Source organism: Doryrhamphus excisus, linkage group LG2, assembly GCF_037039965.1.
Source record: "Doryrhamphus excisus strain RoL-2023G ecotype Guam linkage group LG2, RoL_Dexc_Guam_v1.1, whole genome shotgun sequence".
NCBI classification, from domain to species: domain Eukaryota; kingdom Metazoa; phylum Chordata; class Actinopteri; order Syngnathiformes; family Syngnathidae; genus Doryrhamphus; species Doryrhamphus excisus.
In genome coordinates this window covers 20,738,831-20,756,244 of record NC_136358.1, presented here as the reverse complement: position 1 = coordinate 20,756,244, position 17,414 = coordinate 20,738,831, and the positions used below count along the sequence as shown (strand labels likewise).

General features: G+C 42.3%; 1 protein-coding gene across 50 annotated transcripts in view; it reads left to right on the top strand.

The window, feature by feature from the left end:
• The window catches only part of LOC131132465 (ankyrin-3-like), an 88,350-nt gene that overhangs the window by 50,890 nt on the left and 20,046 nt on the right, over positions 1-17,414 (top strand). For 16 of the 50 annotated variants that reach the window (XM_078788092.1, XM_078788091.1, XM_078788086.1 and 13 more), the window contains 14 exons: positions 2,435-2,537; positions 4,024-4,068; positions 4,314-4,420; positions 4,613-4,645; positions 7,049-7,273; positions 7,694-7,792; positions 11,123-11,277; positions 12,480-12,691; positions 12,773-12,980; positions 13,999-14,324; positions 14,396-14,521; positions 15,445-15,567; positions 16,046-16,072; positions 16,486-16,567. In XM_078788092.1, coding sequence (XP_078644218.1) covers positions 2,435-2,537; positions 4,024-4,068; positions 4,314-4,420; positions 4,613-4,645; positions 7,049-7,273; positions 7,694-7,792; positions 11,123-11,277; positions 12,480-12,691; positions 12,773-12,980; positions 13,999-14,324; positions 14,396-14,521; positions 15,445-15,567; positions 16,046-16,072; positions 16,486-16,567 — 1,871 coding nt within the window. Of the gene's footprint in view, positions 1-401; positions 414-2,434; positions 2,538-4,023; positions 4,069-4,313; positions 4,421-4,612; positions 4,646-7,048; positions 7,274-7,693; positions 7,793-11,122; positions 11,278-12,479; positions 12,692-12,772; positions 12,981-13,998; positions 14,325-14,395; positions 14,522-15,444; positions 15,568-16,045; positions 16,073-16,485; positions 16,568-17,414 lie in introns of all 50 variants that reach the window. The other 34 variants (XM_078788004.1, XM_078787998.1, XM_078787996.1 and 31 more) reach the window with 14 other exon arrangements.

Here is a 17,414-nt window from a genome sequence, read left to right as displayed (position 1 = left end):
GCCCCAAGCACCGAGTGTGTGTGTGTGTGTGTGTGTGCTGTTTAAAAACACTTCCAGTTGAGTAAGTCCAGGAAGTGGTGTGTTTGTACCCCCGGAAAAGGGGGCTAAGGGACTAAGTGTTCAAGGGGGGTGTGTGATGCGTTCCAGGATGCTGGGAAAAGGGAGACATCTCGTTTTGAAATTTTAAAACAAGTCAAAAGTAAAGGAAAAAAATTGTTGGATACCTCAGTGAGCCCAGAGGAACTTGAATCACGTCGGGAATTCCCAGTTTTCTTGAACGCATCATGCAGTAGGCGCGCGTGTGAGATCATACCTCCATCATCTCCTTCTCCTCCTCGCCGTGGTCCATCCTTCTTTCTCATGATCTTTTGTTCTCTCCTCATGTGCGCTCTGTGTCTTAGTCCCAAGGTCAGGTAAGGCTGATGGCATGCTGACGCCCCTTGCCCCCCTGCCCCCCGCCCCCACCTTCCCAACCTGCAACCCCTCCATGCCACAGATGATGTCACAACTTCCTGGTCTGAGCTAACGTTTGTTTGATGTTACTAATGTGATCACTTGGATCAGTCGTGTGTTGCTGTGCGTGGTTTTTGTGTTTTACTTTGCAACGTCTTTGGGTTCCTTCATCGAGCTTCCGGGGACCCGAACCCATGCTAATGGGTTGTATGTAGTATCCTGGTCACTGTCGTAACGTTGTTTTGATGACACCACACATGTATGGGTCTGTATTATGTCTACTATATACTATAGGGGTGTTATATCATGTCTGGAGGGCTCTAATAATGTTTGTAAGCAGGTTTTCTATGCTCTTAACCGATTAACCGCGATAATCGAGGGATTGGAATGGAAGGATTAGATGAGCCCGCCCCATGTATGTGACTTTCAAGAAAAGGCTTCGCTACACACCTAAAAAAAAATAAAACCTGGCGTTCTGATAACTAGCCATCAATTAGTGACAACCTTTTGTTTTAGCTAGAGCAAATAGGCTAACCGAATGGGACGGTACCACAACAGTCACATTTTGACTTGAACATCATCATGCTTGGTTAGCCTATAAGTTAGCCTATAAGTTAGCTTATAGGTTAGCCTATTGGTTAGCCTATAAGTTAGCCAGGTTTTTATTTTAACCTTCCTCTTGTGTTAGCTTACTGGTATCATCTCAAAATATTGCTGTATAGTCATATTATTATAACCGGGTCATAACAATACAGTGGTCATGATTTCAACCAGACCATTTTAAAATGTAGTAAAAATAATTTTTTTGCTTTTATTTTGTTGAAATAGAGTCAAAAAGCCTTGATGCAATAAACATTTATGTTGTTGTTTTTATGCATTAAAATGTAAAACGGGTCGGTGCCGACCCTAACACAAGAGGAGGGTTAAGATGTGTAGCGAAGCCTTCTCTTGAAAGGCACATACATGAGGCGGGCTCATCTAATCCTTCCATTAATCCCTCGATTATCGCGGTTAATCGGTTAAGAGCATAGAAAACCTGTTTACAAACATTATTAGAGCTCTCCAGACATGATATAACACCCCTATAGTAGACATAATACAGACCCATACATGTTAGTGTTAGTACTACTTCTGGATTCTGTACAGTACTTTGTGTGGTGGCATCAAATCAACATTACGACAGTGATATAACACCCCTATAGTACATAGTAGTTAGTGTTAGAAGTACTTCTGCATTCTGTACAGTACTTTGTGTGGTCTCTTGATGATGTTCAAGTGAAAATGTTGCTCTTCCTCAGTGTAGTGGACGTGTAAATACGTATTCTTCTGCTTAAATAGCATAGAAAACCTGTTTACAAACATGATTAGAGCCCTTCAGACATGATATAACACCCCTATAGTACACAGTAGACATAATACAGACCCATACATGTTAGTGTTAGGAGTACTTCTGTATTCTGTACAGTACTTTGTGAGGTCTCTTGATGATGTTCAAGTCAGCATCGTGTTTGGGGAAAATGGCGGTGTCGTCATGGCAGCCGTGATGTTCAGCAGGCGTGAAGGCGCCGCGTTACGGCTGGGGAATGCGTTGATGCGCACATTAAAGGCCTCGGCACTCATCAGACTCTCAACGTCTCTGTTTACGCTCATGGCCGACTCAAGTCCGCTCAATCTTCATGAACACGCCGTGCGTACGGTATCAAACACGCTGTCCATCATCCGCTTCCCTTTCATTCAGGATGTTGTCATAGCAACAGTTCTACAACCACGCCTAAACTTGAAATAATACTGATGGTGTGTTGTGGTTTCTGCTGGTTCTGGTTCTGGTTCCTGGAAGCTGCATGCATTTTAATGTGATGATATTTATTTTTTCTGTTCACCTCTCTTGTACCATCGCCCCCCCCAACTCCACACCCCCCCCCCTCATCATTGTGACTGTTGTCTTGGTAACCCCTGACCTCCGCGCCACACCCCCACCAAGCCTGCGTTCCTTCAGTTCTGATAGGTCCAACACGCTCAACCGCAGCTCCTTCACGCGGGACAGCATGATGATCGAGGAGATGCTGGCGCCCAGCAAGGACGTGGTACGTACGCCCCATGCCTCACTCGCTTACATTTAGGGTGGGGGATGCTGCAACTGTCACTCATTTACCCCCAAACTAACCAACCAATCACCAATCAGGCCGGACTCAGACGTTCATATAAACAGAATATTTATTCGTGGTATAAGATGTCTTGTTTATGGCGGCATGGCGGCTACGTTTACATCGCCATCGATGTCCCAGCTGTAAAAAGAGGCATTCAGAGTTTTAAGTAAGGAACTTAGTCACCTAAGTGACTCATACAGTCCAAAGAACACACAAAGGACATAAAAAACACTAACAAAAAGATTAAGTACAAGAATTAAACAAAACCCTGGAAGGGGCGTTGCAAAGGAGGGAGAGAGAGGAGGAAGTCCTCCAAATTATGACACCACTACACTGTTGTGCAACGGCGTTGCAGCGTCAAATCACCAATACGTATTTTTCTGCTTAAATAATTTTTGCAGTGCGTTCATTTTCGTTTTTGTACAAAAGGAATAATTAATGTAAGTGCTTATGTAACCCTGAAAACATCGGAACACAAAACATTAGATTACTAAATGTCAGAACTCATAGCAGGAAAAGTCCAAATACGAATATCGGAACACACATTGCAACAGGGAACATCGAAACACAAAATGTCGGAACACAAAACATTGCAACATGAAACGTCGGAATACAAAATGTATCAAAACATAGCCAAAGTAGACATAACACAAAATCTCGTAAAACAAAACGTTACAACATGAAACGAACCAAACTTAAACATCGTAACACAAAAAACGTTGAATCATGAAATATTGGAACGCAAGTACACAGAACGTTGCAACGCAAAAACATAGCAGAACGAGACGTAACGCAAAATATCGGAATACAAAATGTTGCAACATGAAACGTAGCAAAATTAAATCTAGGAACACAAATCTTGCAACACAAAACCTAGCAAAACGAGGCGTAACACAACATATCAGCCGCAAAATGTTGCAACATGAAATGTTGGAATCCGAAATGTATCAAAACATCCGAACACGAAATCTTGCATTGCAAGATAGACATAGCACAAAATGTCAAAACAGGAATTGCCGTAACACAAACATCGTAACACAAAAACTTTCACGAACAAATCACGGAATCGTTGCAACGCAAAACGAGGCTTGGTTGCAACATGAAACGTTGGAATACGAAATGTATCAAATCTTCGAAACATGAAATCTTTCATTGTAAAGCATAGCCAAAGTCGACATAGCACAAAATGTCGAAACAGGAATTGTCGTAAAACAAAACAAAACATGACAACATGAAACAAAGTAAAATTAAACGTCATAACACAAAATGGTGAAACGCGAAATGTCGGAGCGCAAGTACACGGAACGTTGCAACACGCAATGTAGCAAAAATCGGGACATCGGATCATCGGGACGCAAAATGTTGAAAGTGAAAATATCCGAAGCCAAAAATTAACAGCCTGTCTGCTTTCCCGCTGCTCCAGATGCTCTGTAAGGAAAAGTGTTTCCCTGTAGAACACCACAACAAGGTAGACGTTCCCGCACGATGACGCTCCTCATTTATCATTTTCCATTCTTCCTTCTGAGTTCCGATCTTTTATTTTCCCATGAATGACAGCTTGTCCATGGCTAAAGTGTCATCCCAACACATATGACGGGCTGGAAGTTGATTCATATTTACATTTTTGTTGAAAATTCCGCACATGACATTTTTGGCACTTTTTGCGAATGATGCTTCTGTGCTTCCCGATTGACATTCCCGTCTCGTCGGCAGCGCTTGGCGATGGCCAAAGACTCTGACAACGACTCCTTGAGGAGGTACAGCTGGACGCCAGACGCCATGGACAATGTCAACCTCGTCTCTTCGCCGATACACTCTGGGTAAGTGAATACTGTACATACTGTACTTGTATTGAAGAGTTGTACTGCAGTATAGAAGTATCATTGGCTTGCATTGTGCCGTACACTATGGGTGCTTTTGGAGCAGCGGTCGTCATGGTTACGACCGCCTTTACCTGCATCCGTGCGTGCTAACAGTCATGTGACGCAGCTTTGTTGTGGTCCGTCCCGCAGTTTTTCCTCTCCGCTCCCGCAGTACGACAGCAGGTGACCGACTCGTGTGATTGACTGTCCTGGTTTCGCACCGCCACACGACCTCGTTTGTGTCGTTTCCTGGTGATGTCACCCCCGCCCCCACGACCCACCCTGCCACACTTCCTCCCTTCCTCACTCCCTTTGTTCCCTCGTAACGGCAGCGTTTACTCAATGCGTTGGCGTGTGTCCATGCAGACGTGTGCTACTTTGGGATTGTTGTCGTGTTTGAAGGACACCACCGCAGATTAACCCCTCTCTCTCTCACACACACACACACACACACACACACACACACATTTGTGAAGTGACTTTTATATTGTGTTGTTTTGTTTGACAGCTACACACTAACCTGACATGTGACCAGAGCTGAGTGGTGTACTTCTGGGTGTTAAAACAGCTAAACCGAAACTGAAAAAAACAGAATATGACAAGACTAAACACTACTAGTAGTAATACATCAAGACATAATATGACAAAACTAAACACTACTAGTAGTAATACATCAAGACATAATATGACAAAACTAAACACTACTAGTAGTAATAAATCAAAACAACACTACTAGTAGTAATACATCAAGACATAATATGACAAAACTAAACACTACTAGTAGTAATAAATCAAAACAACACTACTAGTAGTAATACATCAAAACATAATATGACAAGACTAAACACTACTAGTAGTAATACATCAAAACAACACTACTAGTAGTAATACATCAAAACATAATATGACAAAACTAAACACTACTAGTAGTAATAAATCAAAACAACACTACTAGTAGTAATACATCAAAACATAATATGACTAAAGACTAAACACTACTAGTAGTAATACATCAAAACCTAATATGACAAAACTAAACACTACTAGTAGTAATAAATCAAAACAACACTACTAGTAGTAATACATCAAAACATAATATGACAAAACTAAACACTACTAGTAGTAATACATCAAAACAACACTACTAGTAGTAATACATCAAAACATAATATGACTAAAGACTAAACACTACTAGTAGTAATACATCAAAACAACACTACTAGTAGTAATACATCAAAACATAATATGACTAAAGACTAAACACTACTAGTAGCAATACATCAAAACATAATATGACTAAAGACTGAACACTACTAGTAGTAATACATCAAAACAACACTACTAGTAGTAATACATCAAAACATAATATGACAAAACTAATCACTACTAGTAGTAATACATCAAAACATAATATGACAAAACTAAACACTACTAGTAGTAATACATCAAAACAACACTACTAGTAGTAATACATCAAAACATAATATGACAAAACTAAACACTACTAGTAGTAATACATCAAAACATAATATGACAAGACTAAACACTACTAGTAGTAATACATCAAAACAACACTACTAGTAGTAATACATCAAAACATAATATGACTAAAGACTAAACACTACTAGTAGTAATACATCAAAACATAATATGGCAAAACTAAACACTACTAGTAGTAATAAATCAAAACATTTAAACATTATTTAAACAATTATTTTTTAATTTATTTTAAAATTTATAAAAAAATATAATTATTTCAAGCATCCTAAAAGTACTTTTTACTGATGTTAGTTACTTTGTTCCACAAAAATACTCTTCTGATGGTGGATAAGTCAGGGACTGTATATACTGTATACATTTTTTTCACAGCTAATAGAATGTGAATATTTGAGCAGGATCTTGAGACATCATTTAATTTATTTTTATGTTTTTTTTTTGTAAATTTAAAGCTGGATGTTAAAGCTTTATTTATCCAAATGCTACACTTTGAGTTTTTACAGAGTAACTGTTCTAATGGAATATAAAAATGTGTTTAGTAAGTGTTCAGTTTTTCCAGGAAAAAATCTTTAACTACAAGAAAAACAAAAAAAAATATCGCCTTGTTAACAGTATCGTGATATATCGTATCGTGATATATGGTATCATATCGCCAGATTCTTGCCAATACACACCCCTAGTTGCTGTCAAATACCGCAGATTTTTTTTAGGTATAGATTTCACAAATTTTGGCCTTATTCTTCTAGAAAAGACTTCATAGACTGTCATAATAACAATAATAACACAGACTGTCATAATATCATAAGTTTATTCCTTTTCACTGGGAATGGTACTAATACACACAGAAGTACACTAGCCGGTGATGTGGGTGTAGTACTAGAGGCCCAGGAGGATTCTGGGTTGGCTTTTTCTTAACCTTTGAGGACAAAACCCGCTTTGATGGCCACCCAGAATGCTCCTGACTCTGGTTTGTTGATCTCCTCCCTTTTTGCTTTCACTTTGTGTTTGATCTGAAGACCACAGCAATGGGATGGAATCGAACTCAAAGTCATGACTTCCTCTTCCATGCTCCTCCTCATCCTTCTCCAGGTTCCTGGTCAGCTTCATGGTGGACGCCAGGGGCGGCTCCATGAGAGGAAGTCGTCACAACGGTATGCGTATCATCATCCCGCCCAGGAAGTGCACGGCACCGACGCGGATCACCTGCCGTCTGGTCAAGAGGCACAAGCTGGCCTCGCCGCCCCCCATGGTGGAGGGGGAGGGTCTGGCCAGCAGGCTGGTGGAGGTCGGCCCGGCCGGAGCTCAATTCCTGGGGTAGGATGTGACGCTTTTTAAGTCCCAACCGGGGTTGTCGCTTTGCTAATCAGCTTGGTCCACTTTGGTTTGACGACATCTTCCCTGCGCTTCCTGCCGCCGCCATTTCCCGCCATTTGCCTTTCCACCGGAGTGTGTGTCGATTTTTTACAGTTTTAAGATTATAAAACAAATGTAAACATTTAGCCCCGCCCACTTCATTCTGATTGGTCTCCTCCTGTAAGTCTGACATTTGATGAAAATTTGACATCAGACTTCAAAATGAGGCCCACCATGTTGTCACTTTATCAAGGTGTGTTCTGCTGGAAATGTGTCTTCGTTGGTGGACGTCTGCGTCCCCTCAGCTCACCAGAGTGTGTATTGTGTGTGTCTTGTGTGTGTGTATTTGTGTGTGTGTGTGTTTGTGATTGACGGACGCAGTAAGCTACATCTTCCCAGACAGCCGCCAGCTCTTAATGAAGGCGAGAGCCTGGTTAGTCCAGTGCTCCAGCTGGGACCCAGAGGAACTAGATTTGTTGGGTAGGAACAAAGACATAGCATCGCCCCCTCCTGCCTCGCCCCCCCCCCCCCATGACCGCCCTACCAACCCACACCCGCCACTGCACCCCTCGCTGCTCCTCCCCGTCACGACACGGCAGGCTGAATCATGCATTTTAAGTTCATGAAGGTCATGTATGGTTGCCGTGTAGTTTTGGGAAGAAATTGGGAATGTTATGTAACGGAGGACAACAACAGCAACATGTGGACGCTATACGGAAAAAACTGTGGGTGACATTCCAACCCTAACGGCTTCCCCTCGCCCATAAACTTGGGCGCCTTGTGGCGCCATCATGAGCACAAAGATCATGAGGTGCGTTATCGGACATGAGGTCAATACCTACATTTTTGCAAAAAAAAACCCCATCACCCATTGATAATAATTATCGTCCATTTGCGAGGACCGGTCCTAGTTCTTATTCCCACAAAGTAGGAACCCTAGAACGGATTTGTGAAGAGCTGTGACTCCATACTTTGGTCCACATGTATGAAAATGTGACTTGTAGGTTGGCAGTTCTTCCTCAAACTACACCGATTACGGTAAAAGGAAACCATCGCCTTACTTCGCCTTTCATTGCCAGGTGTTTTTTGTCACGGACTTTGGTCTACAATGGCTGGTTTTGGACCGGACTATGCTTTTTAGGCTTCTTTTCCTCTTTGAGCATCATTCTGCTTCCTATAAACCGTAGGGTATTTTACTTTCGGTTCACTTCTTGTATTACGATGATAAGACTCATTATACTGAAGACTAGATGGTCATTGTAGTCTTGGTCTTGGAGCAACCAACGAAAAAAAAAATGCAAAAACTATTGTCTTGGGCCGACGTTCCAGAACCGAAGAGTGACAGTTGGACCATTGTCAAACTTTTGTTACATCCTCACAACCAACCTTTGTCACTCTTAACCCTTACATCCATAAGTGGGTCAGAAATGACCCAATCAGGTTGTTTTCTTGAAATATCTTTGTAATGAAAAATTGTTATCATTTCATATTCCAGGTATTCCTCAAAAAACATGTTGTTCATATCATGCTGTTTTCATGCTGAAAAATGTTTACTTATCTTTTATACATTTTAAGAAATTTTAGTTTTTGTGTTACTACCCCAACCTTCCATAAGTGGGTCAAAAATGACCCGGTCAGGTTGTTTTCTTGAAATATCTAAAATTGTTATAATTTCATATTCCAGGTATTCCTCAAAAAACATGTTTTGGATATCATGCAGTTCACATTTATCTTTTATAAATTTTAAGAAATTTTTGTTTTTGTGTTACTACCCCAACCTTCCATAAGTGGGTCAAAAATGACAAAAATGAAAAATTGTTATCATTTCATATTTCTCAAAAAGTATTTCTCAAAAAACATGATATGCCATGTTTTGATATGCCATTCACATTTTTAACTTACCTTTTATACATTTGAAGACATTTTTGTTTTTGTGTTACTACCCCAACCTTCCATAAGTGGGTCAAAAATGACCCGGTCTTGAAATATCTTTGTAATGAAACATTTTTATCATTTCATATTCCAGGTATTCCTCAAAAAACATGTTTTTGATATCATGCTGTTTTCATGCTGAAAAATTTTAACTTTTATACATTTTAAGAAATTTTAGTTTTTGTGTTACTACCCCAACCGTCCATAAGTGGGTCAAAAATTACCTGGTCAGGTTGTTTTCTTGAAATATCTTCATAATTAACATTTTTTATCATTTCATATTCCAGGTATTCCTCAAAAACATATTTTTGATATCATGCCGTTCACATTTTTAACTTACCTTTATGCAACACACAATGGATCATCACATTTTATATTGTTGTATGGGGTCATTTTCTTTTTCAAAGACGTAAAAAAAAAAAAAAATGAAGATGTTTCTAACATGAAATCATTCTTGTGTGGTCCTAAATATAATACTAAATATCATACATGTCATTATTCCTAACCAAAATGGCAAAATTGGCAGATCGGTATTGAAAAATCAAGTCCATAAACCAGAGGGTGACGTCACGCTGACTGTGTCGACTTTGTGTATTCCGTCTTTGCAATCTCCGAACATAAACCCACGGTTTAGTCCTGTGCTTCTACCAGTTGTCCATCAGTCGTGTGTGGTTTTGCGTTTGTTTCCGCTTGGCTTGTGTTGTGATCATGCTTTCCTTTTCGGAGCAGTCGTAAGGTTTCTCTTCTTCACTCCTCCTTTCTGTGCAGCTCATGCCAAGCTTTGAACATCCTGAATGTGCCATCGATCGATTGGAAAGCCGTGTTTCTAACAAGAAATTCAGTTGGGTGTCACTCGGAGTCAGACGCACCGCTGTCTCTTGATTGATTGGTCAATTGGTTGTTGATGATAAAACAAAGAAAGGCGGTGATTTAAAATACTCATTTAAAAACATTAAAAAATACATCAAAATACAACAACCATTAAAATGCAATGCAAACAAAGAACCCAGATTAGGCACAGCAAGTGAAGACCGGGGCTGGAGCTGGTCATCGGTTTAAGCACAAATTAAATAAAATTAAATAATTAAAAATTCCAAAGTGATGAAATAAAATAAATATAATGATGAAAATGGTAATATTAATAATGATTATAATGATGGTAATAATGATAAAGATTATAACAATGATGATAATAATGGGCGGCACGGCGGTCGAGTGGTTAGCGCGCAGACCTCACAGCTAGGAGACCTGGGTTCAATTCCACCCTCGGCCATCTCTGTGTGGAGTTTGCATGTTCTCCCCGTGCATGCGTGGGTTTTCTCCGGGTACTCCGGTTTCCTCCCACATTCCAAAAACATGTGGCTAATGGCTAATTAACCTAGGTTAATTAGCCACTCCAAATTGTCCATAGGTATGAATGTGAGTGTGAATGGTTGTTTGTCTATATGTGCCCTGTGATTGGCTGGCCACCAGTCCAGGGTGTACCCCGCCTCTCGTCCGAAGACAGCTGGGATAGGCTCCAGCATCCCCCGCGCCCCTCGTGAGGAAAAGCGGTAGAAAATGAATGAATGAATGAATGATAATAATGATAACAATAATAATATTACAATGATAATAATATGATAATAAAATGTTGCATTGAATCAACAGGCAGCTTCCGGTGTGCCAACAACTATAACTCTTGCTAAAAACATGGCTGACCCCCCCCCAGCAGAACCACAGTCCTTTCACACCTGCACCTACTTTATCTGTAGATGGTAGAGCAATGGATGGATGCTGCTTAGTTAGACCTGTTGGTAGAGTTTGTGGAATGTGTCAGTGGAAGCTGTCACTGCTAGCCACGGTAGATCATGCTAAGCGATGGCGTCTCTCCACCAGGCCCGTCATAGTGGAGATCCCCCACTTTGGATCCATGCGGGGGCAGGAGAGAGAACTCATCCTCCTGCGAAGTGAGAACGGAGAAACCTGGAAGGAGCATCTGTACGACTGTAAGACCGAGGACCTGCGTCAGCTCCTCAATGGGATGGATGAAGGTAAAGACCTGTGAAAAAGATGGTTAGTGTCATCGTAACGTGACTGATCCGCTCCTGCGCATGGGGCTTGAACCAGGGTCCACGGAATGGGCGTCATGAGCGCTAGGCATCGAGCTGTCAAATTTATGTTCAGGTGTCACGGATTGAAGATTACACGCAAAGTCCTCCATGGTGGCGTCCATTACATGATGTCCCGTCCATCCGTTTTCCTTCGTTCATCCGGGTCTCGGGGGCAGCAGTCTCAATAGGGAAGCCCAGACTTCCCGGTCCGGTAGGACACCAAGGCTGGACTTACTACTGGCAATGCGAACCAGGCTCCTGCCCCGTTTGTACAAGGACCGCATAGCACGTAGTAGCGCGCCACAAATCCCGTACTCCCGGAGCACCCCCCAAAGGACGCCACAAGGGACACGGTCGAAGGCCTTTTCCAGGTCCACAAAGCACCTTTGTGACCACAAAGCGTCCTTGGTCCAGTGTTCCACAACCAGGACGAAAACCGCATTAGACCTCTTGTAGCAAAGGTTCGACCAACGGTCTTACCCTTCTCTCCATCCATTTTCCTTCGCTTATCCGGGTCTCGGGGGGCAGCAGTAGGGAAACCCAGACTTCCCGGTCCGGGAGGACACCAAGGCTGGACTTACGACTGGCAATGCGAACCAGGCTCCTGCCCCGTTTGTACAAGGACCGGATAGCACGTAGTAGCACGCCACCAATCCCGTACTCCTGGAGCACCCCCTAAAGGACGCCACGAGGGACACGGTCGAATGCCTTTCCCAGGTCCACAAAGCACATGTAGACCGGTTGGGCAGACTCCCATGCATCCTCAAGCGTCCTCGTGAGGGTGTAGAACTGGTCCAGTGTTCCACGACCACGACAAAAACCGCATTAGACCTCTTGTAGCAAAGGTTCGACCTCTCTAGCACCCCGGAATAGACTTTCCCAGGGAGGCTGAGGAGTGTGATCACCCTGTAGTTGGGACACACCCTTTGGTCACCCTTCCTAAAAAGGGGGACCACCACCCCGGTCTCCCAATCCAAAGTTACTGTTCCCGACTTCCATGCAATGTTGAAGAGACGTGTCAGCCAAGACAGTCCCTCAACATCCAGAGCCTTGAGGAATTCCGGGCGGAACTCGTCCACCCCCGGAGCTTTGCCACTGAGGAGCATCTTGTCTTACATGATGTTTTTTTTATTGACATGTAGAACTGGACAACACAGAGGAGCTGCAGAAGAAAAGGATCTGCCGCATCATCACCAAAGACTTCCCTCAGTACTTCGCCGTGGTGTCCCGGATAAGGCAGGAAACCCATCAGATGGGACCCGAGGGTGGGACGCTCTGCAGCCGGAGTGTCCCGTCAGTTCAGGCCTCCTTTCCGGAGGGGGCGTTAACCAAGAAGATCAAGGTTGGGCTGCAGGTGAGTGGACTAAGAGTGGACTAACAGATGTAAACAGGAAGTAAATCACATGATGAGTGACTGTGGTTTCCGCCCTATCAGGCCCAGCCTGTCCCGGACGAGACCGTGAAAAAAATCCTTGGCAACCGAGCCACCTTCAGCCCGATTGTGACGGTGGAGCCCAGAAGGAGGAAGTTCCATAAGCCCATCACCATGACAATCCCGGTTCCACCTCTCTCGGGGGAGGGACTTTCCAATGGATATAAAGGAGACTGCACTCCCTGCCTCCGCCTTCTCTGCAGCATCACAGGTAATGGTCATGGTAATGGTCATGGTCATGGTCATGGTCATGGTTTAATTTCATTTGAACATGCATCAGATTACAATTGAGTGCATCCCATAATCAGTTCCCAGTTCCACATGTCCAAAAGGAGTAGGAAGAAGCAAAGCTTATTAAATCCTACCCCTCCATCTGGTACTTTTACAATCACTAACTGTTACATTTGTTCACTTCCTGCTTTCCTAATATAGTTTAATTTATTTTTTTGTATTTTTACTTTTAAAAAAATGTTTTTCATTAACTTCCTGCTTTCCTAATATAGTTACATTTTTTACTTTTTAAAAAAAATGTTTTTTGTTCACTTCCTGCTCTCCTAATATAGTTTAATTTTTTACTTTTTAAAAAATATTTTTTTGTTCACTTCCTGCTTTCCTAATATAGTTTAATTCATTTTTGGGGATTTTTTACTTTTTTAAAAAAAATGTTTTTCATTCACTTCCTGCTTCCCTAATATAGTTAAATTTTTGGGGGGGGTACTTTTTTTTTTTTATGTTTTTCATTCACTTCCTGCTTTCCAAATATAGTTTAATTTTTTACTTTAAAAAATCATTCACTTCCTGCTCTCCTAATATAGTTTAATTTTTAATTTTATACTTTTTTTTTATATATATTTTTTGTTCACTTCCTGCTTTCCTAATATAGTTTAATTTACTTTTGGGGAATTTTTTACTTTTTTTTATTGTTTTTCATTCTTTTCCTGCTTCCCTAATATAGTTTAATTTTTAAATTTTTTACTTTTTTTAATTTTAGTTTTATTTAGGTTCAAGGACAATCTATTGTTGAATTTAGTTTTATTTAGGTTCAAGGACAATCTATTATTATCAAAGCGTCTTTTTAGTGTGACCATTTCTTCTCTGACCTTTCGTATGTCGTCCACGTACTAAAAGTCACTGAGATGTTGGGGCTACATGGCTTTGTCACCTGAATCTGTCACACAACTCCACTCAAGACGCCATCCTGTCGTCAATCGTATTTTACTGTGGCTCAGGTGGTACGTCGCCGGCACAGTGGGAAGACATCACGGGCACGACTCCCCTCACCTTCGTCAACGACTGCGTCTCCTTCACGACCAACGTCTCTGCCAGGTTCTGGCTCGCAGACTGCCACCAGATCCCGGAGACGGTGGGCTTGGCCTCGCAGCTGTACAGGGAACTGATCTGTGTGCCCTACATGGCCAAGTTTGTGGTCTTTGCCAAGATGAACGACCCGGTGGAGTCCAGGCTTAGGTGCTTCTGTATGACGGACGACAAGGTGGACAAGACTTTGGAACAGCAGGAGAACTTTGAGGAGGTGGCCAGGAGCAAAGACATCGAAGTGCGTGCTTGTGAAATCGAAATAGGGCGGCTCTTGATGGTTTTGGTTTTAACTTTTGGTTTTAACTTCAGGTTCTGGAAGGTCGGCCCATTTACGTGGATTGCTATGGCAACCTGGCTCCTCTGACCAAAAGCGGTCAGCAGTTGGTTCTAAACTTCTACGCCTTCAAGGAGAACCGGTTGCCATTCTGCGTCAAGGTAACACTCAAGCTATGTGAAAGTAGGGCTGTTAAATAAGATCTAACATGTCATGCTAGCGGTCGAGTGGTTAGCGCACAGACCTCACAGCTAGGAGACCAGGGTTCAATTCCACCCTCGGCTATCTCCGTGTGGAGTTTGCATGTTCTCCCCGTGCATGCGTGGGTTTTCCACGAGTACTCCGGTTTCCTCCCACATTCCAAAAACATGCTAGGTTAATTAGCCACTCCAAATTGTCCATAGGTATGAATGTGAGTGTGAATGGTTGTTTGTCTATATGTGCCCTGTGATTGGCTGGCCACCAGTCCAGGGTGTACCCCGCCTCTCGCCCAAAGACAGCTGGGATAGGCTCCAGCACCCCCACAACCCTTGTAAGGATAAGCAGTAGAAAATGAATGAATTAATGAATGATGTTTTGTTGTTTTGCAAATTTGGAGTGGTCAGACCGGAGCAGGAGGGGATAGAAAAGAAGAAAAAAGAAAACAGAGGGGGGGAGTGCATTTTTAGACAAAATGCCACCAGTCCAGGGTGGACCCCGCCTCTCGCCCGAAGACAGCTGGGATAGGCTCCAGCAGTGAGGAAAAAGCGGTAGAAAATGAATGAATGAATGAATGTCATGCTAGCTTTTAAAAGAATGGAGGTCATCTACAGCCTATAATGTAGTTGCCTCTGGAATCGATCGACCCGCAGGTTCACTGTCGATACTTGTTATGCCGCTCTGTTGCTTCTGCTTGGCGTGAACTAGAACCCGTTCATGGGAACACAGCTAATTAGGACATGTTTATCCGGGCGCCATGTCATTATAACGCTACATAAGAAAACACTTTCCTATTAGCCTGAAGAATTGTTGCGTAATGCTTTGTGGTACGAGGAATCATATCATTACGACACGTAAAAGAAGCCATTTCCCCGCACCCCCGCAGGTTCGAGACCCCAGCCAGGAGCCGTGCGGCCGTCTCAGCTTCCTCAAAGACTCCAAGAGCACAAAAGGCCTTCCTCAAACGGCCGTGTGCAACCTGAACATCACGCTTCCTGCCGCCAGAAAGGTAAGGTGGAAGTCTCCGTGTTGTGTCGTCACTTCCATAACCATCCTCACGATCAGGGAAGTAAGAGCTTTAGCTAGGCTAAAGACGGAGGTGCTGGTCCAAACTGTGTCTTTTATCTGTTTAAGGCTTCTCTCAATATCGTATCAAGTGGTTTCTTCTCATTGGCTGTTTTGATTTTTTACGAATGTTTTCATTTGAATGCTTTTTGGCTTATATGGGGCTTTTGTGCGGCAACATATTTTTTGTTTGCTATCGGCTGGCTTTTTTTCTGGCTTTGATATTTGCATTCGACTTTTCATTTGCTGACTTGTGGTGATTTTTTTTTTTCTTTGCTGAGTTTGCCACAATGGCTTCTCATCAGCGCTGGAGCTTCTGTCAATCACTCTCCTTTTTCACACCCTGATGTTTCTCCCCCCCCCTCCCTGCTTTCCATTATGTTACTACTCCCTGTTTCTGCAATGCATCTTGGGGGAACCAGGAAATGGAGTCAGATGCCGAGGATGAGGTAAACCACACCCCCTCCCCCACCATCTGCTAAATCTCTAGCAGCCCCGCTCTGCTTAGCATAGCCTTAGCCTAGCATCTCGCCGCTTTCCGCAAGGAAAATGTCGTCATTTTCCTTGATCAAAGTGCTGACTTTTGCATGATATATAAATATTTGCTTTTAGTCCATTTAATAATACTTTTTAAGATTATATACCTGTCTTTTAAGGCCTTTAAATTGTATCTACAAACTTTGTTGCTAATGTAAATAGTGCTATCTGGACTAAAGCTAGTGATGTCACGCCACTAAATTAGCTCGTAAATTAAGACGATTATGTTTGCTGAAATGTGACGCAGTGAAGTCCAGATACTGTTGGATCCGGCGGGCAGCGACGCACCACTGATAGCCATTTTTCTTGTTTGCTATTGTTGCAGACTGAAAAGCCCGAGCGACGTCATACCTTTGCATCTCTAGCCTTACGTAAGCGCTACAGCTATCTGGCCGAGCCTGCACTGAGTGAGTTTGTCACAATTTCACTAACAAAAAAAAAAACTCGTTATTACACTTTTTAATATTATTATGTAATATTAAGGCGTTGTAAGTAGTAAATGAGTATTTCTCTCCTGACACCACATGCACTGTCCACATGCTTGTTTATGGTATATGTTTTTATGCATGCGATAATGGATGTTTTTTGGAATTTGTGTGCCGTGCTTGTTGAGGTTGACATATTTGATTAATTTTTTTTAATTTTCTTTGACCGTTCGACTCCATGTTGATGGTTTGTCAATGGGGGGCGGAGGGAGTCAAAGAAAAGAAATGGTTGATTTTTCAGTTCTCACATCTCGTTTTGGCTTTGTGATGACGTGGCAGCTTCATTTGCGGAAGGACCATGCATGTCTGGTGGTGTCGAGTTTGGCTGTTTGGTTGTTTTTTTTTTTTATTTGGTTCTGCACAATCTCATGCATGACAAAATGGGATAAAACATTTTGTCAAGAAGGAAAAGGGGAAACTCCTGCAGGTTGGCTTTTTTTTGTGTTGTTTTTTTTGTTACTTCTGGTCTGATCTGTCTTTGGGAAGCTGAAATGGGACCAAACAGATAAAAGGCACTTTTATAAAGGGGTTTGAAATAAGAACCAGGATCCATATGTTGTTGTTTTTATAGTCATTCTGGTGCATTTGACATTTTTCTGTTGCTAATTCAGCGACATTGAAGTCATTTATTTTGCTGCTTTGTTGGGCTTTAAACCATCTTTTCTGTTGCGGTTGTTGTCGTGGTCGTCGATGTTTGTGTCATGATACGGTTTTTAATTCCATCTTCAATCATTACTCAAATATGTGAGCACTTCATGAAATTGCTGTT